This window comes from Amblyraja radiata, chromosome 16 (assembly GCF_010909765.2).
Source record: "Amblyraja radiata isolate CabotCenter1 chromosome 16, sAmbRad1.1.pri, whole genome shotgun sequence".
NCBI lineage: Eukaryota > Metazoa > Chordata > Chondrichthyes > Rajiformes > Rajidae > Amblyraja > Amblyraja radiata.
In genome coordinates this window covers 36094324-36117363 of record NC_045971.1, presented here as the reverse complement: position 1 = coordinate 36117363, position 23040 = coordinate 36094324, and the positions used below count along the sequence as shown (strand labels likewise).

General features: G+C 48.2%; 1 protein-coding gene across 1 annotated transcript in view; it reads left to right on the top strand.

Moving 5' to 3' along the window:
- Positions 1-22549, top strand: part of LOC116982268 (zinc finger protein 585A-like) — an 88681-nt gene extending 66132 nt beyond the window's left edge. Inside the window, exons 4-6 of the mRNA XM_033035544.1 lie at positions 18474-19912; positions 20062-20224; positions 22519-22549. Of these exons, the coding sequence (XP_032891435.1) occupies positions 18474-19912; positions 20062-20224; positions 22519-22549 (1633 nt within the window). The remainder of the gene's footprint in view (positions 1-18473; positions 19913-20061; positions 20225-22518) is intronic.
- Positions 22550-23040: the final 491 nt, after the last annotated feature.

Here is a 23040-nt window from a genome sequence, read left to right as displayed (position 1 = left end):
AGCAACTAAGTTACAGAGAAAGGTTGAACAAGTTAGGGCTTTATTCTTTGGAGCGCAGAAGGTTAAGGGGGGACTTGATAGAGGTCTTTAAAATGATGAGAGGGATAGACAGAGTTGACGTGGATAAGCTTTTCCCACTGAGAGTAGGGAAGATTCAAACAAGGGGACATGACTTGAGAATTAAGGGACAGAAGTTTAGGGGTAACATGAGGGGGAACTTCTTTACTCAGAGAGTGGTGGCTGTGTGGAATGAGCTTCCAGTGAAGGTGGTGGAGGCAGGTTCGTTTTTATCATTTAAAAATAAATTGGATAGTTATATGGACGGGAAAGGAATGGAGGGTTATGGTCTGAGCGCAGGTATATGGGACTAGGGGAGAATACGTGTTCGGCACGGACTAGAAGGGTCGAGATGGCCTGTTTCCGTGCTGTAATTGTTATATGGTTATAGGTGCAGGAGTAGGCCATTTGGCCCTTAAAGCCAGCACCGACATTCAATGTGATCATGGCTGATCATCCACAATCAGTACCCCGTTCCTGCCTTCTCCCAATATCCCCTGACTCTGCTATCTTTAAGAGCCCTATCTAGCTCACTCTAGAAAGCATCCAGAGAACCTGCCTCCACCGCCCTCTGAGGCAGATAATTCCACACACTCACAACTCTCTGTGAGAAAAAGTGTTTCCTCGTCTCCATTACTCCTTAAGGGCCTGTCCCACGAGCATGCGCCTGCATGCGGCAAGCGCGACCAAACCAGAAGTGGCAGCCACACGGAGGTCGAGTGAGCGACATGGCGTCGAGGCGGCTGCGGGCCGTCAGGCAGTTGCCGCGCGGAATTTTGAAACACGCTCAGTTTTGTCGGAGCCCCGCGCGATGTCGGGACCAGCTCTGCACAACTCCATACGGCTCCGGTAATCGAAGTGGGACCAGCACCGCGAGGCCGTACGGCTCAAGCGACCACGAGTCGCATGCTCGTGGGACAGGCCCTTTATTCTTAAACTGTGGCCCCTGGTTCTGGACTCCCCCAACATCAAGAACATGTTTCCTGCCTCCAGCGTGTCCAAACCCTTAACAATCTTATATGTTTCAATGAGATACCCGTTCACCCTTCTAAACTGCAGAGTGTACAAGCCCAGCTGCTCCATTCTCTCAGCATATGACAGTCCCGTCATCCCGGGAATTAACCTTGTAAACCTACTCCCTCAATAGCAAGAATGTCCTTCCTCAAATTAGGGGACCAAAACTGCACACAATACTCCAGATGTGGTGTCACTAGGGCTCTGTACAACTGCAGAGGACCTCTTTGCTCCAATACTCGACTCCTCATGTTATAAAGGCCAACATGCCATTCGCTTTCTTCACTGCCTGCTGTACCTGCATGCTTACTTTTTTCTTCTTCTTTCATAGGGTGTGCACAGCGTAAAGTTGTGGACAACTTGTTCTATTTGATCTTCCGTTTGTGCACGTCAAGTTGATTGTATTAGTCGAAACAGGGCGGACCACGTGAAGGTTGAAATCTTCCATCCCCATGCTTACTTTCATAGACTGATGAACAAGTGCCACCAGATCCTGCTGTCTCCAGATTGACTCCAGCATCTTCCCCTTTTCCCAACTTGACGCCATTTAGATAATAATCTGCCTTCTTGTTTTTGCTACCTAGGTGGATAACCTCACATTTCTCAACATTAATCTTCATCTGCCACGATTCCGTCCCCTCTCCCAACCTATCCAAGTCACCCTGCATTCTCATGGCATACTCCTCACAGTTCACACTGCCACCCAGCTTTGTGTCATCTGCAAATTTGCTAATGGTACTTTGAATCCCTTCATCCAAATCATTGATGTATATTGTAAATAGCTGCGGTCCCAGTACTGCGCCTTGCGGTACCCCAGTAGTCACTGCCTGCCATTCTGAAAGGGACCCGTTAATTCCCACTCTCTGTTTCCTGGCTGCCAATCAATTTTCTATCCATGTCAGCACTCCACCCCCAATACCATGTGCCCTAATTTTGCCCACTAATCTCCTACGTGGGACCTTATCAAATGCTCTCTGAAAGTCCAGGCACACTACATCCACTGGCTCTCCCTTGTCCATTTTCTGAGTTACATATAACAATTACAGCACGGAAACAGGCCATCTCGGCCCTACAAGTCCGTGCCGAACAAATTTTTTTCCCTTAGTCCCACCTGCCTGCACTCATACCATAACCCTCCATTCCCTTCTCATCCATATGCCTATCCAATTTATTTTTAAATGATACCAACGAACCAGCCTCCACCACTTCCACTGGAAGCTCATTCCACACCGCTACCACTCTCTGAGTAAAGAAGTTCCCCCTCATGTTACCCCTAAACTTCTGTCCCTTAATTCTGAAGTAATGTCCTCTTGTTTGAATCTTCCCTATTCTCAAAGGAAAAAGCTTGTCCACATCAACTATGTCTATCCCTCTCATCATTTTAAATACCTCTATCAAGTCCCCCCTTAACCTTCTGTGCTCCAGAGAATAAAGACCTAACTTATTCAACCTATCTCTGTAATTTAGTTGTTGAAACGCAGGCAACATTCTAGTAAATCTCCTCTGTACTCTCTCTATTTTGTTGACATCCTTCCTATAATTGGGCGACCAAAATTGTACACCATACTCCAGATTTGGTCTCACCAATGCCTTGTACAATTTTAACATTACATCCCAGCTTCTATACTCAATGCTCTGATTTATAAAGGCTAGCATACCAAAAGCTTTCTTTACCACCCTATCTATATGAGATTCCACCTTCAAGGAACTATGCACGGTTATTCCCAGATCCCTCTGTTCAACTGTATTCTTCAATTCCCTACCATTTACCATGTACGTCCTATTTTGATTTGTCCTGCCAAGGTGTAGCACCTCACATTTATCAGCATTAAACTCCATCTGCCATCTTTCAGCCCATTTTTCCAAATGGCCTAAATCACTCTGTAGACTTTGGAAATCCTCTTCATTATCCACAACACCCCCTATCTTGGTATCATCTGCATACTTACTAATCCAATTTACTACACCTTCATCCAGATCATTGATGTACATGACAAACAACAAAGGACCCAACACAGATCCCTGAGGCACCCCACTAGTCACCTGCCTCCAACCCGACAAACAGCCATCCACCATTACCCTCTGGCTTCTCCCATTCAGCCACTGTTGAATCCATCTTGCTATTCCTGCATTTATACCCAACAGTTGAACCTTCTTAACCAACCTTCCATGAGGAACCTTGTCAAAGGCCTTACTAAAGTCCATATAGACAACATCCACTGCTTTACCCTCGTCAATTTCCCTAGTAACCTCCTCAAAAAATCACAGGAGATTAGTCAAGCATGATTTCCCCTTCGTAAATCCATGCTGACTCGGACTGATCCTGTTACTGCTATCCAAATGTGTGGCTATTTCATCTTTTATGATTGACTCCAGCATCTTCCCCACCACCGATGTCAGGCTAACTGGTCTATAATTCCCCTTTTCTCTCTCCCGCCTTTCTTAAAACGTGGGATAACATTAGCTACCCTCCAATCCACAGGAACTGATCCTGAGTCGATAGAAGATTGGAAAATTATCACCAATGCATCCACGATTTCTAGAGCCACTTCCTTAAGTACCCTGGGATGCAGACCATCAGGCCCTGGGGATTTATCAGCCTTCAGTCCCATTAGTCTACCCAACACTATTTCCTGCCTAATGTGGATATCCTTCAATTCCTCTGTCACCCCAGATCCTCTGGGCACTACAATATCAGGAAGATTGTTTGTGTCCTCCTTTGTGAAGATGGATCCAAAATACCTGTTCAACTCATCTGCGATTTCCTTGTTCCCCATAATAAATTCACCTTTTTTCGGTCTTCAAGGGTCCAACTTTGGTCTTAACTAATTTTTTTCCCTTCACATACCTAAAGAAGCTTTTACTATCCAGCTTTATAGTCTTGGCTAGCTTACCTTCGTACCTCATCTTTTCTCCCCGTATTGTCTTTTTAGTTATCTTCTGTTGTTCTTTAAACATTACACAGAAACATAGAAATTAGGTGCAGGAGTAGGACATTCGGCCCTTCGAGCCTGCACCGCAAATCAATATGATTATGGCTGATCATCCAACTCAGTATCCTGTACCTGCCTTCTCTCCATACCCCCTGATCCCTTTAGCCACAGGGGCCACATCTAACTCCTTCTTAAATATAGCCAATGAACTGGCCTCAACTACCTTCTGTGGCAGAATATTCCAGAGATTCACCACTCTGTGTGCAAAAATGTTTTTCTCATCTCGTTCCTAAAGGATTTCCCCCTTATCCTTAAGCTGTGACCCCTTGTCCTGGACTTCCCCAACATCGGGAACAATCTTCCTGCATCTAGCCTGTCCAACCCCTTAAGAATTTTGTAAGTTTCTATAAGATCCCCTCTCAATCTCCTAAATTCTAGAGAGTATAAACATATTCTATCCAGTCTTTCTTCATAAGACAATCCTGACATCCCAGGAATCAGTCTGGTGAACCTTCTCTGCACTCCCTCTATGGCAATAATGTCCTTCCTCAGATTTGGAGACCAAAACTGTACGCAATACTCCAGGTGTGGTCTCACCAAGACCATGTACAACTGCAGTAGAACCTCCGTGCTCCTATACTCAAATCCTTTTGCTATGAAAGCTAACATACCATTCGCTTTCTTCACTGCCTGCTGCACCTGCATGCCTACTTTCAATGACTGGTGTACCATGACACCCAGGTCTCGTTGCATCTCCCCTTTTCCTAATCGGCCACCATTCAGATAATAGTCTACTTTCCTGTTTTACCACCAAAGTGGATAACCTCACATTTATCCACATTATACTGCATCTGCCATGCATTTGCCCACTCACCCAGCCTATCCATGTCACCTTGCAGCCTCCTAGCATCCTCCTCACAGCTAACACTGCCCCCCAGCTTCGTGTCATCCGCAAACTTGGAGATGTTGCATTCAATTCCCTCGTCCAAATCATTAATATATATTTTATACTGTCCCTGATGTCCCTTGTCAGCCACGGTAGCCCCTTACTCCCCTTGGAATCTTTCTTCCTCCTAGGAATGAACTGATCCTGCACCTTCTGTATTATTCCTAGAAATACCTGCCATTTTTGTTCCACTGTCATCCCTTCACAAGGGGAGGGAATGTAGAAAGGGTGATGAAGGAAGGAAAGGAGAAAGAGGGAGGTTGAGGAAAGAGGGTGGACGGGGGCAGGAGAGAGGAAGGGGAGGATGGAGGGGGGAAGAAAAGGTGTGTGTGCTTGTGTGTCTGTCTCCCTGTGTGTGTCTCCTTGTGTGTGTATGTGTACCTCCCCGTGTGTGTCTCCTGTGTGTCTCCCTGTGGGTTTGTCTCCCTGTGTGTGTGTAGGAAGGAATTGCAGATGCTGGTTTAAACTGAAGATAGACACTAAAAACTAGAAAAACTCAGCAGGACAGGCAGCATCTCTGGAGAGAATGAATGGGTGATGTTTCGAGTCGAGACCTTCAGCCTGAAGAGGTTGAAAACCAGCCAGAAAACACAATGACTGGACATGTGTGTCATCCAACTAAGGGAAGAAATCAGAATCATGTGTTCATCTTTATTCACGTGACAAATATATTACAGAAAAAAATAATGTAATGAGGTGGCACGGTGCACAGCGGTAGAGTTGCTGCCTTACTATCACATGGGTTTTCTTTGGATATTCCGGTTTCTCCCATATCCGAAAGAAGTGCAGGTTTGTAGGAGTATGTTTGTAGAAGTGCAAAGAGTAGGAGTTAACGGATCCTTTTCAGAATGGCAGGCAGTGACCAGTGGGGGTACCGCAAGGCTCAGTGCTGGGACCCCAGCTAATTACAATATATATTAATGATCTGGATGAGGGAATTGAATGCAACATCTCCAAGTTTGCGGATGACACAAAGCTGGGGGGCAGTGTTAGCTGTGAGGTTAGCTGTGTTAGCCCCCGGCCCGGCCTGTGTGGGCCCTGTAGGGGCTGGGACCCCCGGCCTGTGTGGGCCCTGTAGGGGCTGGGACCCCTGGCCTGTGTGGGCCCTGTAGGGGCTGGGACCCCTGGCCTGTGTGGGCCCTGTAGTGGCTGGGACCTCCCGGCCCGGCCTGTGTTGGCAATGTAGGACGGGATAAGCAAGAATCTTTTGGGATAAGGTCGCTTGTGGCAAAGATACTACAGCTCCTCTATAATCTTTGATCTTTGGCTTGTGGAAGGCAGCGCGTCCGTGACGTCATTTCAGGTTTGCTCGCTCGGCTCGGGCCGGACCTTCAGGCGGGGCGAGCGGATGACAGATGGTCCTCCAGGCGGGGCGAGCGGATGACAGATGGTCCTCCAGGCGGGGCGAGCGGATGACAGATGGTCCTCCAGGCGGGGCGAGCGGATGACAGAAGGTCCTCCAGGCGGGGCGAGCGGATGACAGATGGTCCTCCAGGCGGGGCGGGGTGACGGAGCGGAGGGTCTACGCTTCACCCGCGGTCTCTGTCTCCGGGGCAACGGGCGGACGGGCTGAGCAGTGAGTACCCCGGCGGGCCGGACGGGCGGGGACTGGGGGCGGGACCAGGCCGCCGCCTCATACCGGGAGACGCACACAGTGACCGGGCCTGGGGTTGGTGGAGAGCTCGGGGATGTTGCCGGGCCGGGCCTAACCTAGGGGCTGATGGATGGGCGGCCCGGCCGGGGGGGGGGGGGGAGTAATGTCGGGGGGGGGGGGAAGGAGGAGGGAGGAGTAGTGTCAGATTTCTTAAGAAGACAACATCAAAATTGTTAAAGGTAAAACCAAAGCAATCTTTAATCAAATCGTCAGACAATAGGTGCAGGAGGAGGCCATTCGGCCCCTCGAGCCAGCACCGCCATTCAATGTGATCATGGCTGATCATCCACAATCAATACCCCGTTCCTGCCTTCACCCCGGATCCCCTGACTCCGCTATTTTTAAGAGCCCTATCTAGCTCTCTCTTGAAAGCTGAGGCAGAAAATTCCACAGACTCACAACTGTGTGTAAAAAAGTGTTTCCTCATCTCTGTTCTCAATGGCTTACCCCTTATTCTAGCAATGTTGCAACATATTGAGATTAAAAAAATCAAGTCTACAATCCCATCAGATAAAGCACAAAAATAAGTTTAATTTGACACCTGATTCACTTTCATATCTTCAGTGTTAAAAAAGTTATGGCCATTTTCATACTCGGAAATTAACATCTTGTTCCCTATTGCTTTTGACTTAACACAAAAGCTGTGATCGAGGACAGTGAAATGGCCATAACTTTATTAAAAATTAAGAGAACTGAAAGAAATTTTCAGTTATTATAGATTGAAGCATTCTGAAACAAATATTAAACAATCTTACTTGGACGACCTGAAATTAAAGCATATAATTAGTTATTTACCCAATTGTAGCTAATTCCAAACTTCAATTACTAGATCTAAACATCTATCCATTTCTTAAGAAAAGATTAACATTTTGAAATAGCCTAAGTGTCCAAATAACATTCACACAAGAATTCACAATAAAACATTATTTTTAAATCTAATTTTCATTCATTTATAGGCCAAATGGAAGGGATTTAGTGGTCAATTGCTGTAAATTAATGGCCATTTAAATCAGCTTTCGAGTGGGATCCTGTGGAACGCTGGTTTGGAACGTTCCCATTGCGGTGAATTTGTACCCCATATGCCCAGAAAAATACTGCAGGATTAATGGGCCCCCAAATTAGCTACTCGCAACATAATTTTTTTTATAAAGGGATCTTAAGAAGTGCTTTTTTTTTAATATATTTTTTTATTAAAGGTAATCAATTACAATGCTTCAAACAACTTTATATCAAATTAATTCAATTTGCATTAAGTAAAACACTAGTAATACTTATCTACTATTTTTTTAGAAATAATGATAGAGAAAGAATAGAACAGTTATAAATCATTAAGAGAGTGATTAAATAATAATTTGATTATATATAAGAAAGAAAAGAGAAACGAAATAAAAAATAAAAAAAAAAAAAAAAATTTGAGTAACCACAATATGTATTATTAATAACACTACTACAAGTGATAGTATCAATAAAGACATATATGTTAATTCCAATATAAAAATGAATTATTCTCACCAAATCCCGCAGGGTGCACGCCGAGCTGTGTTGCCAAGAACAGCTACTTCTCTAAATACTGTATATATGGAGACCATATCTGTTCAAAAGAATTATACTTGTCCAATAGGACAAATCTAATTCTTTCCAGATGTAACGTCTCCATCATCTCTGCTGCCCACATTTTGGTTGTGAGGGATAATGTTCCCTTCCAAAATTTCAATATGATTTTTTTCCCAATTATCAAACAGTAATCAAAGAAATTTCTTTGATTTACTGTAAGTGATAGATGTAAATCCGGAATTCCAAATATTATTAGCTTTGGGTTAGGGTCCAATTTAACTTTGATGACTTCAGAAATAACTTTAAAAATTTCTGTCCAGTAATAATTCAATTTAGGACATGTAACGAAACTATGTATTAAATTTGCCTCTGCTTTCTTGCACTTATCACAAATAGCGGAGAGATTCGGAAAAATACTATTTAATTTAGTTTTCGAATAATGTAACCTATATAATACTTTAAATTGTATCAGTATATGTCTGGCGTTTAATGAACACCGGTGTATTCGTTGTAGACTTTCTTCCCAGTTTTCTTTTGTTATAGCCAATCCCATTTCATTTTCAAGAAGTGCTTTTTAATGTAAAGATAAACAGCCTACCTTCCGTTGTCCCCTACATGAGATCCGTCCCGTTGGCGGCGGTCGCGGGTTTAGAGGATGATTTTTAACTTACTATAACAATTAAATAAACCAATTAGTTTAAAAATAACTGCAGCGAACTAATGTCGCAGCGATTTTTCATCAGCAACTAGGCAGGCTGAACAACCTTGATTTGAATACCCTAGAGAAAATCACGTTTTAAACCCGCCCCCCTCTCAAAGGCGCCAAAATCGCGCACACGGGCAGCGACAGATCTGCAGCGCCGCTGAAGGTAGGTTTTGCAACATACCTACTTATTCTTAAACTGTGGCCCCTGGGTCTGGACTCCCCCGACATCGGGAACATGTTTCCTGCCTCCAGCGTGACCAAACCCTTAACAATCTTATATGTTTCAATGAGATATCCTTTCATCCTTCTAAACTCCAGAGTATACAAGCCCAGCTGCTCCATTCTCTCAGCATATGACAGTCCTGCCATCCCGGGAATTAATCTTGTAAACCTAAGCTGCACTCCCACAATAGCAAGAATGTCCTTCCTCAAATTAGGGGACCAAAACTGCACACAATACTCCAGGTGTGGTCTCACTAGGGCTCTGTACAACTGCAGAAGGACCTCTTTGCTCCTATACTCGACGACTCTTGTTATAAAGGCTACCATGCCATTCGCTTTCTTTACTGCCTGCTTACTTTCATCGACTGATGAACAAGGACCCCCAGATCCCGCTGTACTTCCCCTTTTCCCAACTTGACGCCATTTAGATAGTAATCTGCCTTCCTGTTTTTGCTACCAAAGTAGATAACCTCACATTTATCCGCATTAAACTTCATCTGCCATGCATCTGCCCACTCCCCCAACCTTCACTCTCACAGCATCCTCCTCACAGTTCACATTGCCACCCAGCTTTGTGTCATCTGCAAATTTGCTAATGTTACTTTGAACCCCTTCATCCAAATCATTAATTGTAAATAGCTGCAGTCCCAGCACTGAACCTTGCGGTACTCTTTGTTTCCTGTCTGCCAACCAATTTTCAATCCATGTCAGCACTCCACCCCTAATACCATGTGCCCTAATTTTCCCACTATTCTCCTATGTGGGACTTTATCAAATGATTTCTGAAAGTCCACGTACACTACATCCACTTGCTCTCCCTTGTCCATTTTCCTAGTTACATCTTCAAAAAATTCCAGAAGATTAGTTAAGCATGATTTCCCCTTCGTAAATCCATGCTGACTCGGACCGATCCTGTTGCTGCTATCCAAATGTGCGGCTATTTCATCTTGTATAATTGACTATAGCATCTTCCCCATGTCAAGCTAACTGGTCTATAATTCCCTGTTTTCTCTCTCCCGCCTTTCTTAAATAGTGGAATAACATTGGCGACCCTCCAATGCACAGGAACTGATCCTGAGTCTATTGAACTTTGGAAAATGATCACCAATGCATCCACGATTTCTAGAGCCACTTCCTAGAGCCACTTCCTCTCTCTCCCCTGGGATAGGGAGACGGGAGTGGCGAGATTACAAAGAGCACACGCGTTGCTCTGTGCTTCTCGGGCTCCACCTAAAGAACAAAGAAAAAAGTTAAGGGCCTGACCCACTTTCACGACCTAATTCACTACCTCTGCCGAGTTTGCCCTTGACTCATACTCGCAGCATTGGTCGTCATGAGGAAGGAGCCGGTGATGTTCATAGGTTCTCGTGGCGTCAAGTAGGTCGGGCGTTTTTTCTATCATCATGAAAAATGTCCATGAGTAAAAAAGGTTGTGAATTAGGTCGTGAAAGTGGGACAGGCACTTTAGTGTAATTATACATTTTCTTATCAATAAAACACACCTTCTAAATGTGAGTGAAAGATCCGTAGCCAAAGGGAAATAAGGGAGGCTGGACCCATATATTTACAATGTCAGCCTTATTCTCAAATCTTGGCACAGCTTCAGTACGGCTGCCCATTCTGGATGGACAACTAACTCCATTTTGTTTTCAAATTACTTCTATCTTGGTTCCAGAATGGGAGGATCTCTGCTCTCTCTCTCTCTCTCTGTGGGAGTGGAGCAACTGAGTGGGGAGAGGGTGTGGAAGAAGGGTGTCCCACCTCCCATGGTAGATACTTTTTGAAATTTGATGTATTTAAAACATGTTTTAGTGCATTCTAGAAGTATGATTTCAATGTTTTTTTGTATTAAGTATTTTTAAGAGGTAACTTTTTAAGGGGTAACTTTATCCACACAAAGGGTGATGGTTGTATGGAACAAGATGCCATAGGAGGTAGTTGAGGCAGGGACCATCCCAATGTTTAAGAAAAAGTTAGACTGATACATGGATTGGACACGTTTGGAGGTATGGACCAAAAGCAGGTAGCGTAGCTGGGACATGTTGGTGGGTGTGGGCAAGTTGCGCCGTAGGGCCTGTTTTCACACTGTATCACTATGACTACATTATACCTCCACCATGCATGAATGCTTCAAAATCAAGTGATTGGGGTGGAAGATTGCAACCTTCACGTGGTCCGCCCTGTTTCGACTAATGCAATCAACTCGACGTGCACAAACGGAAGATCAAATAGAACAAGTTGTCCAACAACTTTAGAAGGTTGTGAATTAACCACACGAAAGAAGAAGAAGAGAAGAAGTGATTGATGAACACACAGTTGCAAAATTGACTGACATTACATCCTCATCACTGTAAACTGTATCTAAACTTAGCACTTATAATGGTTCATTCCACTCATCTTTCTAATCACTCTAGCTCTACCTGTATCTCTGCCTCTGCCCTTTTTAAATATCCTACTCTAATTTGCAGATTTCTTCCTGTTCTTGATATTCTGCTAAAGTTAACATTTCCTCTGTTTCTGTTCCTTATTTGTAGGTGGGATCTGACACATGACTGCAGGTTTTCGTTTTTCAGTCGCTCTCTGTCGCTCAATTTCCTGGCACCACATCTGCTCTTGTTGTATGATGACATTCTGCAATGCATAAACATTTGTCCATTGCTCAGTGAAGGAAGCTCCATGCTGGACTATACTGAAGTGTCCTAATCGCAATCGGTCCTGCATACTTTTGTCTCGACCGACAAGCCTCTCTTCTTTAGACTTTTCTGTTAACAGCTTTTTGCTCATTGTCACACATTTATTTAACAGTTCTTTGCAACGTTTAAGCCTTTTTTGCTGTTCGTCTATTTGTCTTAAATCACCTTTCTGGTTATTCATCAAGAAGTAGGATCTATACTGTCCTTGCAATACAGCAGTGGCTTTGTTTGGCGCTCTGTATATTTCTCTTACTACATAAGCACGGTAGTGGTACTGCACTACAACTGTTTTATAAATCGGTTTGAGGAAGTCTTTCCTATATCGTTTAAGCCTTTTGTATCATTTCAGCCTTTTCTGTTGTGCATCTATTTGTCTCCTTAGGTCTTTCCTATACCAACTCATACGGAGTACTGACTGCACTTTTACAGTAGCTTTCTTTTGCTTAACCACCATACTCTTGTAGGCAGTTTGAATGGTAATAGTTGCATCCCTCATTGACTAATATTGCACAAACTGGGAATGCCCTATTTTACATGCTTTGTACCATCTCTGGATCGAAATGACTGCTTGTCGCATAGCTCTGTACCGTACCCTTAATCGGTAACCACGGTATGCAGCTTGCAGAGTGACTACAGCCGCCTTTTGCATCAAGAAATGCTTTCTAGTAATGCACATTCTTATGAATGACTTAATACAGCGTGCTGCCTTGGTTTTCTCTACCAATACTCTGGCTTTGATCCCGCGGTATAAGGCCTGAATACACACCACTGCTTCTCTCAAACTCTTATACTGTCTCACTTGGACATCTCTTATCGGGCATGCTCTGTATCGTTGCTGTACCGCAATGGCAGACCAGCGTAGTTTCTTAAAATACTGACGCTGTTTATACATCTGATAATAAGTCTGTATGACCTTGACAGATTTATGCATGCCCTGCAGTTGCCTTCGAACAAGCATTCCACGGTAGGCTGCCTGAAGCAGTACAACACTTCTGCGTACCTTCATGTAAGTTTTGCGATCACTTTCCATTTGAAGGTGTGCCCTATAATGGGTTTGTACTATTATAGCTGCCAATCTCATTGCCTTGTATTTACGCTATACTCTGTGCCTTCTAAATGCTGCTTGTATTACCGTTGCTGCCTTCGGTTTGTTCCGGATTTCTCTCCATTCCTTCATACCCCTGAATGCAGCTTGAATAGCTGGGGTTGCCCTTTGGATGGCAATTTCTCTTTGCCTTTGACTTCTGCCACTTTGCATTTGCCCTTTGTCCCTTAGCATTTGACCTGTGTCATTTTGCACTTGACTTGTGTCCCTTTGCACTTGACGTGTCCCTTTGCACTTGACTTGTGTCCCTTTGCACTTGACTTGTGTCCCTTTGCACTTGACGTGTCCCTTTGCACTTGACTTGTGTCCCTTTGCACTTGACTTGTGTCCCTTTGCACTTGACCTTTGTCCTTTTGCACTTGACCTTTGTCCTTTTGCACTTGACCTTTGTCCTTTTGCACTTGACCTTTGTCCTTTTGCACTTGACCTTTGTCCTTTTGCATTTGACCTTTGTCCTTTTGCACTTGACCTTTGTCCTTTTGCACTTGACCTTTGTCCTTTTGCATTTGACCTTTGTGCTTTTGCACTTGACCTTGGTCCTTTGAGGGACTCTGCCCTCTTTAGTTCAGGCTCCTTGCCTCTGGATGCCCTTGGAGGTTTTGGTGAGAAATGAGCCATGAATACCTCCTTACACTCCTCATACATTTTATCTGTGGGCTTTGCTGGCAGCAGTAACATAAGGTCTGATAACCCTCTCTTCCTAAGCCTAATATGAACCTCTCTTCTTCTCCTCTGCAGCAATATCATTGGAAATGAAACAAGCCTCCAAGACTGTGGTCCATTTCTCAAAATTACACCCATAATCTAAGTGGGGCACGTTTTCTACAAATTGAAAAGCCATGCTACCTGTTGCTATTCAGGTGCACTATCTTCTTTTCTCTCACTGTGTATTCTGCACTAGACTTAATCCTTCTACACACTAAGAAGTGATCCAGCCCACTATTACTAATTCCTATAATAATAGATTTATACTATTAACCAACATTTCATGTTAATAGACATTTAGAACATTTTAACCATATTCCTGCTATGCACACAGATTTACTATTAATAACAGTGACCAATGCATAACATCCAAACAGTCCCGGTTTTACTGTGAAGGAAAAGTGAACAACGCATTACATTCTACAGTCCTGCTTTTACTTTGATGGATTTCACTTGTCCAGCTTGTCGGCCTATGGACACCGGTGCCTTCTCGACCTCTCGAGCTGTCCCCACCGGTACTTTTGCTGCTGGCCTCGCCAGACCTCCATTTTTGCTGCTTTTGCTGGCTCCTCCGGGCTTCACCGTTACTTTTGCTGCCGCTGGCTTGCTGCCAAGTCGACTACTGCTGCTCTGCTGATTTGCCTGCCCGCTGTCTTCACAGCCCTCACGACCGGGCTGACTCTACTCCCGACCGGGCTGAAGTGCTTGAGTGCTGTCCTGCTTCTCTCGTGCGGACTCACTCTTTGCTCTTTGCCTCTTCCTCTCACGTCCGGGCTTTCCCCCTCGGCCAGTCCGCTTCTCTTGCGCGGCCGGACCCTCTTTTCTGCTCACGGTCGGGCTGACTCTACGCCCGACCGGGCTTTCTTTCACGACTGGTCCGCTTCTCTCGCGGCCAGTTTTCTTTTACTCTGCCGGCCCGCTTCTCACGCGTGGCCAGGCTTTTTTTTCTCGCTGTTGGACCGCTTCTCACGCGGCCGGCTTTCTCCCTCGACCGGGTTGACTCTTCTCCCAGCCGGGCTGACTCCGTTTCGTCGGTGGCTTCACTGGACCTGTCCGTGATCTACCCAGTACTAGGCCCTCACTCGACGTCGTTGGCGGCTCCTGGGCCTGGCTGTGGGCTACGCAGCCCTGGAAAACGTCCAAAGTCGGTGGCGGCTACTGGGCCTCTTCTGCCCCTTTGCCTTAGGTGCACAGCCCTGGAAAATGTTCCAGGTAAGTTGACACCGTCGCTGTCCTGCTGGTTAGGCTTCCAGCTTTCGGCTGCTTTCTTCGGTGACACTTACTTACTGCCCCACTTATTTTCCTTGCTTCCTGTTCCGACCTTTCTTTTCTTTGGCGCCAATTCAAAACCATTTTTGGCTCCAAATCTTTTGGCTTAGTGCCGTTCCACTTTGTTTACAAACACAACCCTTTTTTTTTCTGACAGTCCTGCTTCTTTCCTTTTCTGTTTTTTTTATCCTCGTCGTGCTGTTGTATGTTTTGGTGTAACAATTCACCTAAAACTTATACAAAGACTATTCAGCTTGAGGAATTTGACTAAAAGAAAACAACTCAGTCTAAAATGAATAACAATCCGAAGGACGACATCTTGCCACGTAGACACAACATAGAGATAGCCTGACAAAACTCGCCGACTTGTACAGCTGATGTTTTAAATGCAGTCCCAGGCATAGAGGGATCTGCAGGCCTCTCTTGTCCAGCTCGCAAACAACTGCGACACAACTCCGTATCTACAGTTCAAACTGTTAAACAATCCTGTGTGTTGCAAAACAGTCCTGCGGGTGAGTTCACAAACTGTATCCCATCCTCGTCGCCAATTGTAGTGTATTTTGGGTACTTGGAACTGACTTAAAAGGACTCCCTCTCTATCGCCCCCTCTCTGTCCCTCTCCCTCTCGCTCCCTCTCCACACACTCTCTCCCCTCTCTCTCACTCCCCTCTCTCTCGCTCCCCTCTCTTGCTCTCACCTCTCTCTCTTCCCCCTCTCTCTCTCCTCCTCTCTCTCCCCCATTTCTCCCTCCCACCTCACTCTCCCCTTGCTCTCTCTCTGCTCTTTCTTTGTCCTCTGTCTCTATCTCCGCTTTCTCTTTGCCCCACCATCTCTCTCTCTTTCCCCGTTTCTCTCTTTCCCTCTCTCTCCCTCTTCCCCCTCTCTCTTTTACCATTCTCTCACACCCTCTCCACCCCTTCTCTCTCTTCCCTCTTTCTTCCCTCACCATTCTTCCCCCCTCCCACCTTACTCTCACCCCTCTCCCCCCCCTCTTCTCTCTCTCCATTCACGCCCCCTCTCTTTCTCTCTCCCCCTCTCTCTGCCCCCCTCTCTCTCTCCCCCTCTCTCCCCCTCTCTCTATCCACCTCTCTCTGCCCCCCTCTCTCTCTCCCCCTCTCTCCCCCTCTCACACCTCTCTCTCCTTCCCACCTCACTCTCATCCCTCTCTCTCTCCCCTCTCTCTCTCTCTCTCTCTCTCTCTCCCTCCTCTCTTCCGCTCTCAACGCCCCTCTCTCCCCTCTATCTCTCCCCTCCCCCTCTCTTTCCCCTCCCTCTCTCTCTCCCCCTCTCTTTCTCTCTCCTCCTCTTCACTCTCTCCCCCTCTCCCTCTCTCTCTCTCTCTCCTCTCCTCCTCGCTTCCCCCCCTCTCTCCCCCTCTCTCTCCCTCTATCTCCCCCTCTCTCTCCCTCTCGCTCCCTCTCCACGCACTCTCTCCCCTCACGCTCTCCCACTCTCTCTCCCCTCTATCTCTCCCCTCCCCCTCTTTTCCCCCTCCCTCTCTCTCCCCCTCTATTTCTTCTCTCTCCTCCTCTTCACTACCTCCCTCACCCTCTCTCTGTCTCTCTCTCCTCTCGCCCCTTCGCTTCCCCCCTCTCTCCCCCTCTCTCTCTCTTTCTCCCTCCCTCTCTATCTCCCCCTCTCCCTCTCGCTCCCTCCACACACTCTCTCCCCCTCTCTCTCTCACTCCACTCTCTCTCTCTCCCCTCTCTCGCTCTCATCTCTCTCTCTTCCCCCTCTCTCTCTCCTCTCTCTCCCCCATTTCTCCCTCAAAACCTCACTCTTCCCTTGCTCTCTCTCCGCTCTTTCTTTGTCCTCTGTCTCTATCTCCTCTTTCATTTGCCCCACCATCTCTCTCTCTTTCCCCGTTTCTCTTTCCCTCTCTCTCTCTTCCCCCTCTCGCTTTTACCACATCTCTCTCTTCCCCCATTCTCTCACACCCTCTCCATCCCTTCTCTCTCTTCCCTCTTTCTTCCCTCACCGCTCTTCCCCCCCTCTCCCACCTTACTCTCACCCCTCTCTCCCCTCTCCCCCCCTCTCCCTCTTCTCTCTCTCCATTCACACCCCCTCTCTCTTTCCCTCTCCCCCTCTCTCTATCCCCCTCTCTCTCTCCCCATCTCTCTCTCACTCTCACACCTCTCTCTCCTTCACACCTCACTCTCATCCCTCTCTCTCTCCCCTCTCTCTCTCTCTCCCTCCTCTATCCACTCTCTCAACCCCCCTCTCTCTCCCCTCTATCTCCCATCCCCCTCTCTTTCCCCTCCCTCTCTCTTCTCCTCTCTTCTCTCTCCTCCTCTTCACTCTCTCCCCCTCTCCCTCTCTCTCTCTCTCTCTCTCTCTCCCCCTCGCTTCCCCCTCTCTCCCCCTCTCTCTCTTTCTCCCTCCCTCTCTATCTCCCCCTCTCTCTCCCTCTCCATCTCGCTCCCTCTCCACCCACTCTCTCCCCTCTCTCTCTTCCCCTTCTCTCTCTCTCTCACCTCTCTCTCTTCCCCCTCTCTCTCTCCTCTCTCTCCCTCATTTCTCCCTCCCACCTTACTCTCCCCTTGCTCTCTCTCCGCTCTTTCTTTCTCTTCCTCTCCATCTCGCTCCCTCTCCACCCCTTCTCTTTCTTCCCTCTCATTCCTCTTCCCCCCCTCTCCCACCTCACTCTCATCCCTCTTTCCCCTCTCTCCCCCCCCTCTTCTCTCTCTCCATTCACACCCCCTCTGTCTTTCCCCTCTCTCCTCTCACCCCTCTCTCTCCCCACTGTCTCCCTGCCTCCTTCCCCTCTCTCTCTCTCCACCTCCCTTTGAGAGTCTGTCCCTTCGGCACAGACACTCTCACGGCTGCTGCGCAACGCTTCCGACGTGTCCAACGGCCCGGGACTCTTGCACTGCTCCATGGCCGGAGCTGCAGTGCGCGACTCGCCAGCCCCGGATCCCCGCATCTATTCCCGCCGCTGGTTCTGCTCCCATCCCTCCCTCAGCCCCGGCTCTCCAACACCCGCGAACCATGCAGTTTATCCGAGTTTTGACATTTTCGTTGATCACAGAATTTCTCTCCACAGAGCGTGAGAAATTTCTGATCCACATGAGGGCGTGAGAGTCGGCTGCCCTGGTGAGATAGAGAGAGGGAGAAAGAGACAAGAGACAGAGAGAGGGAGTGACAGAGAGAGAGAGACAGAGAGAGAGAGTGCTGGAGTAACTCAGCGGGTCAAGCAGCATCTGTGGAGAAGATAGATACAAAGTACTGGAGTAACTACAACCATGAATGGAGCACCCAGAGTAAAAACCCACGCAGGTCAAGGGGAGAACGTGCAAACTCCGCACAGACAGCACCCATAGTCAAGATCATACCCGGGTCTCTGGCGGTGAGGCAGCAACTGTACCGCTGCGCCACTGTGCCACGCATAATTATATAAGTTTCCTCCGCCATAAACGCATCCAATATGTGCTAGTAATGTCCTGTTTGCCAGCTTGTTGACCATCTGTGTTCCCCTCCTGCAGGGTTTAGGAGCCTTTGCTGTGGACGGAGAGACGGGGACGCGAGTGGCCATTGAGGGCAGCCAGGGTGCCGGTGAGCCCCCCCCCCCATTTGCTCAGTGTACGGCTGAGCTTCGATGGAGGGCCACATGACGGGGCACAAAAAGGAGAAGCGTTATGAGTGCGATGTGTGTGGCAAGGCCTGGCAGAGCCCGAGCCTGCTGGAGACCCACCAGCGAGTGCACACGGGAGAACGCCCCTTCGACTGCTCAGAGTGCGGTAAGAGCTTCTCCCGCTATGAAAACCTGCAGCGGCACAAGAGCGTGCACTCCGGCGAGAAGCTGTTCACCTGCTCCGACTGTGGCAAGAGTTTCAAGATGGCCAATAACCTGAAGGTGCACCGGCGGGTGCACACGGGCGAGAAGCCCTATGGCTGCTCCACCTGTGGCAAGAGCTTTACCCGGTTGTATGGGCTGCAGGTGCATCGGCGGGTGCACAGCAGTGAGCGGCCCTTCACCTGCTCTAACTGCGGAAAAGGCTTCAAGTCGTCGCCGGACCTGAAGGTGCACAGGCGCCTGCACACCGGGGAGCGGCCCTATACCTGCACCGAATGCGGCAAGGACTTCACCCGCTTCAGAAACCTGCTGGGGCATCAACGCACCCACACCGGCGAGCGCCCCTACACCTGCACCCAGTGCGGTAAGGGCTTCACCCAGTCCACCAGCCTGCTGTCCCACCAGCGCACCCACACCGGGGAACGGCCCTACACCTGCAGCGACTGCGGGAAGGGCTTCACCCGCTCCGACAGCCTGCTGTACCACCAGCGCACCCACACCGGCGAGCGCCCCTACACCTGCGACCAGTGCGGCAAGGGCTTCACTAAGTCCAGTCACCTACTGTCCCACCAGCGCATCCACACCGGCGAGCGGCCCCATACCTGCGCCCAGTGCGGCAAGGGCTTCACCCGCTTCACCGGGCTGCTGTCCCACCAGCACACCCACACCGGCGAGCGCCCCCACACCTGCGCCGAGTGCGGCAAGGGCTTCACTCAGTCCAGCAGCCTGCTGTCCCACCAGCGCATCCACACCGGCGAGCGTCCCTACACCTGCGCCCAGTGCGGCAAGGGCTTCACCCGCTTCACCGGGCTGCTGTCCCACCAGCACACCCACACGGGCGAGCGCCCCTACACCTGCGCCCAGTGCGGCAAGGGCTTCACTCAGTCCAGCAGCCTGCTGGAGCACCAGCGCACCCACACCCGCGATCGCCCCTTTACCTGCGCCCAGTGCGGCAAAGGCTTCACCCGCTCCACCCATCTGCTGAACCACCAGCTCACCCACACCGGCGAGCGCCCCTACACCTGCGCCCAGTGTGGCAAGGACTTCACCCAGTCCAGTCACTTGCTGGAGCACCAGCACACCCATACAGGCGAGCGCCCCTTCACCTGCACCCAATGCGGCAAAGGCTTCACTCGCTCCTCCAAGCTGCTGTCCCACCAGCAGGTGCACGCCGGCAACCGTCCCGTCCCCAGCCCGGTGTGTGGAGAGCGCTTTGCCATGGCCTCCCACACCCTGTCTCACCAGCGCGTGCACACCAGTGGCCAGCCCAATGACTGCCCGTACTGTGGTGAGGCATTTGACAGCTCGCGGGGGTTGCGGCAGCACCGGAGGACCCATGGCGGCGAGCAGCTGCTCCCCCTGACAAGGGAGAGCGGGGGCTGCGGGAGCACCAGCGGTTACACACCGGAGAGAGACCCTTTGTGTGCGCTGAATGTGGCAAGGGGTTCACCCGGCTTGACCACCTGCTGGAGCACCGGCGAGCCCACACCGGCCAGCGCCCTTCACCTGCCCACTCTGCGGCAAGGCCTTTGCCCGCTCCTCCAGCATGCTGGCACACCGCCACGTGGATAGGTGCTGTTTAGGTAGACACAAAATGCTGGAAGGAATGGGTAACATTTCAGGGTCGAGACCCATCTTCAGTGTCGACCCGAAGCGTCACCCATTCCTTGTCTCATGAGATGTTGCCTGTCCCGCTGAGTTACTCCAGCATTCTGATATGTCACCTATACATGTTCTCCAGAGATGCTGCCTGACCCGCTGAGTTACTTCAGCACTTTGTGTTAGTCATGAAGTGATACAGTGTGGAAACAGGCCCTTCGGCCCAACTTGTCCACACCAACCAACATGTCCCAGCTATACTAGTCCCACCTGCCTGTGTTTGGTCCTTATCCCTCCAAACTTGTCCTATCCATGTAACTGTCTAACTGTTTCTTGGGATAGTCACAGCCTCAACTACCTCCTCTGACAGTTTGTTCCACACTCCCACCACCCTCTGTGTGAAAAAGTTACCCCTCAGTTTCCTTTTAAATCTTTTCCCCTTCACCTTGAACCCATGTCATCTGGTCCTCGATTCCTCCATCTGGGCAAGAGATTCTGTGCATCTAACTAAATTGTGTTCTATGCAAGATTCCAGCATCTGCAGTATCTTGTGTCTCCCTCACCTACATCCACCTAACACTTCTGAAGAAGGGTCTCAACCTGAAACGTCACCCATTCCTTCTCTCTTGAGATGCTGCCTGTCCCGCTGAGTTACTACAGCATTTTGTGTCCACCTATCACTTGCCTGGCTTTGTCCAGCCCCCATCTCTCTTTTCCAGCTTCCTCTCCCCACCCTCTCCAATCAGTCAGAATAAGGGTCCTGACTCAAAACGTCGTCTGTCCATTCCCTCTAAAGCGGGGGAGGAACTCAGTGGGTCAGGCCGCATCTGTAGTGGGAAGGGAATCTAAGGCGATCACTCCCACCTCTCCTTTCCAACATTCTCCACACCCCACTACTCCTGATATAGTAGTGGCCAGAGGAAATGGGGTGATGGAGGAACTGATGGAAATCCACATTAGGCAGGAAATGGTGTTGGGTAGATGGATGGGACTGATAAACCACCAGGGCCTGATGGTCTGCATCCCAGGGTTCTTCAGGAAGTGGCACAATAAATTGTAGACGTATTGGTGATCATTTTCCAATGTTCCACAGATTCAGGATCAGTTCCTGTGGATTGGAGGGTAGCTAATGTTATTGCTGTAACAGTAGGATTGTTTATTTAAGTACTGTTGTACGGGGGACTGGTTTCGAGGAGACACCGGGGCGCGGCCCAGTTCGGATGATGACTGCACAAAGACAATAAAGTTCAAGTAAGCAAGACTGCTTTAATCATCCATTATGTATAGTCCAGATAGAGACAGAACATAATGAAACATGGTGGCAGCGGTGGGATGGACGTCGAAAATTGTCAGAATTAACTAGAAAAGTGAAAGTTTAGCTAGCTAGCAGCAGGCTAACGTTAGCCTTACAGAAGGCAAAGAAGAAAAAATGCAGTTGAACAATTGAAGCCAGTAGCTTGTTTTCAGTGGGCCCGTAGCCAACAGCACACCAAAAACACAACAAAGCACAAAAGATAAGCAGTTAGCCTTCAGCATCGGCAAAGAAAAAAAACAACAGCTAGCTGACAGCGATGGAAGGGCTAAAACCCCCTGGAACTTTGGTTTTGGACTCCAACAACTTGGCGAAGTCATGCAAAAGTTGGAAGGAGGAGTTCACACTGTACATAGACCTTACCATGCCAGACGCCGATGAGACCACAAAAGTCAAGCTATTCAACTATCTCATCGGAGAAAAAGGCAGAGAACTTTGGGCAACTTTGTCGAGTACTAGCGCTTCAGCGAGGACCACAGTGAGTTCAATGATCATACAGTTTGACGAGTACTGCAACCCAAAGGTAAACGAGACTGTGGAAAGGTACCGATTCTTCATGAGGAACCAAGGATTGGATGAAAACAGTAGGATTCAACAGACTTGAAAATACTTGCTAGTAGTTGCAATTTTGGGGACATTAGAGATTCATTGATTAGAGATCGACTTGTGTGTGGTACAAATAGCTCAGCACTGAGGGAGAGATTACTCAGGGAAGAGAAGCTGGCTCTTGAGACATGCCTGCACATTTGTAGAGCTACAGAGCTGTCAAGGGAGAATAGCAGAACACTGCAAGGACAGACAGTGGAGGAGGTACATGCACTGAAACAGGCAGAAGAGAGACAAAAAGACAATGAGATACTGTGCAACGCGATACTGAACACACGAGAGGAATAAGAAATAATGCCCAGCTTTTGGGAAAAAGTGTAAGAAGTGTGGAAATGAAAATCATTTTGCAGCTCAGTGCAGATCGAGACAAGAGAGCAGTAGGAAAACTAAGAAATTGCATGCAGTTACAGAGCAGACTAGTGACAGTGACTCTTATGAGGATGTCAACTGTATAACTGAAGCAAATAGAGAGGAAGAACTAAACCAGGTTAAAAACAGCCACAGTCAGGGCCAGCAGCTCTTTGCAGGAATGAAGATAGGGGAAAAGTTAGTTGACTTCCAGATAGACTGTGGGGCCACCTGTAATATCATCCCCATCGATCTACTAAACCCAGACACACAGTTAGAGCACACTGAGAATGTGCTAGTGATGTATAACAAGACCAAGTTGACTCCTCTGGATACATGTAAGGTTAAGGTCAGAAACCCCAGAAACAACAAGCTGTACCGACTAGAGTTTCAAGTGGTTGACCAGAGTAGCAGAATCCCTTTACTGGGCAGAAAAGCCAGCGAGGCAATGTTGATAAAAGTACAGTACGAGAATATTCTGGCTATAGACAACATAGTGAAGAAAGAGCCGAGCCCAGTGACAA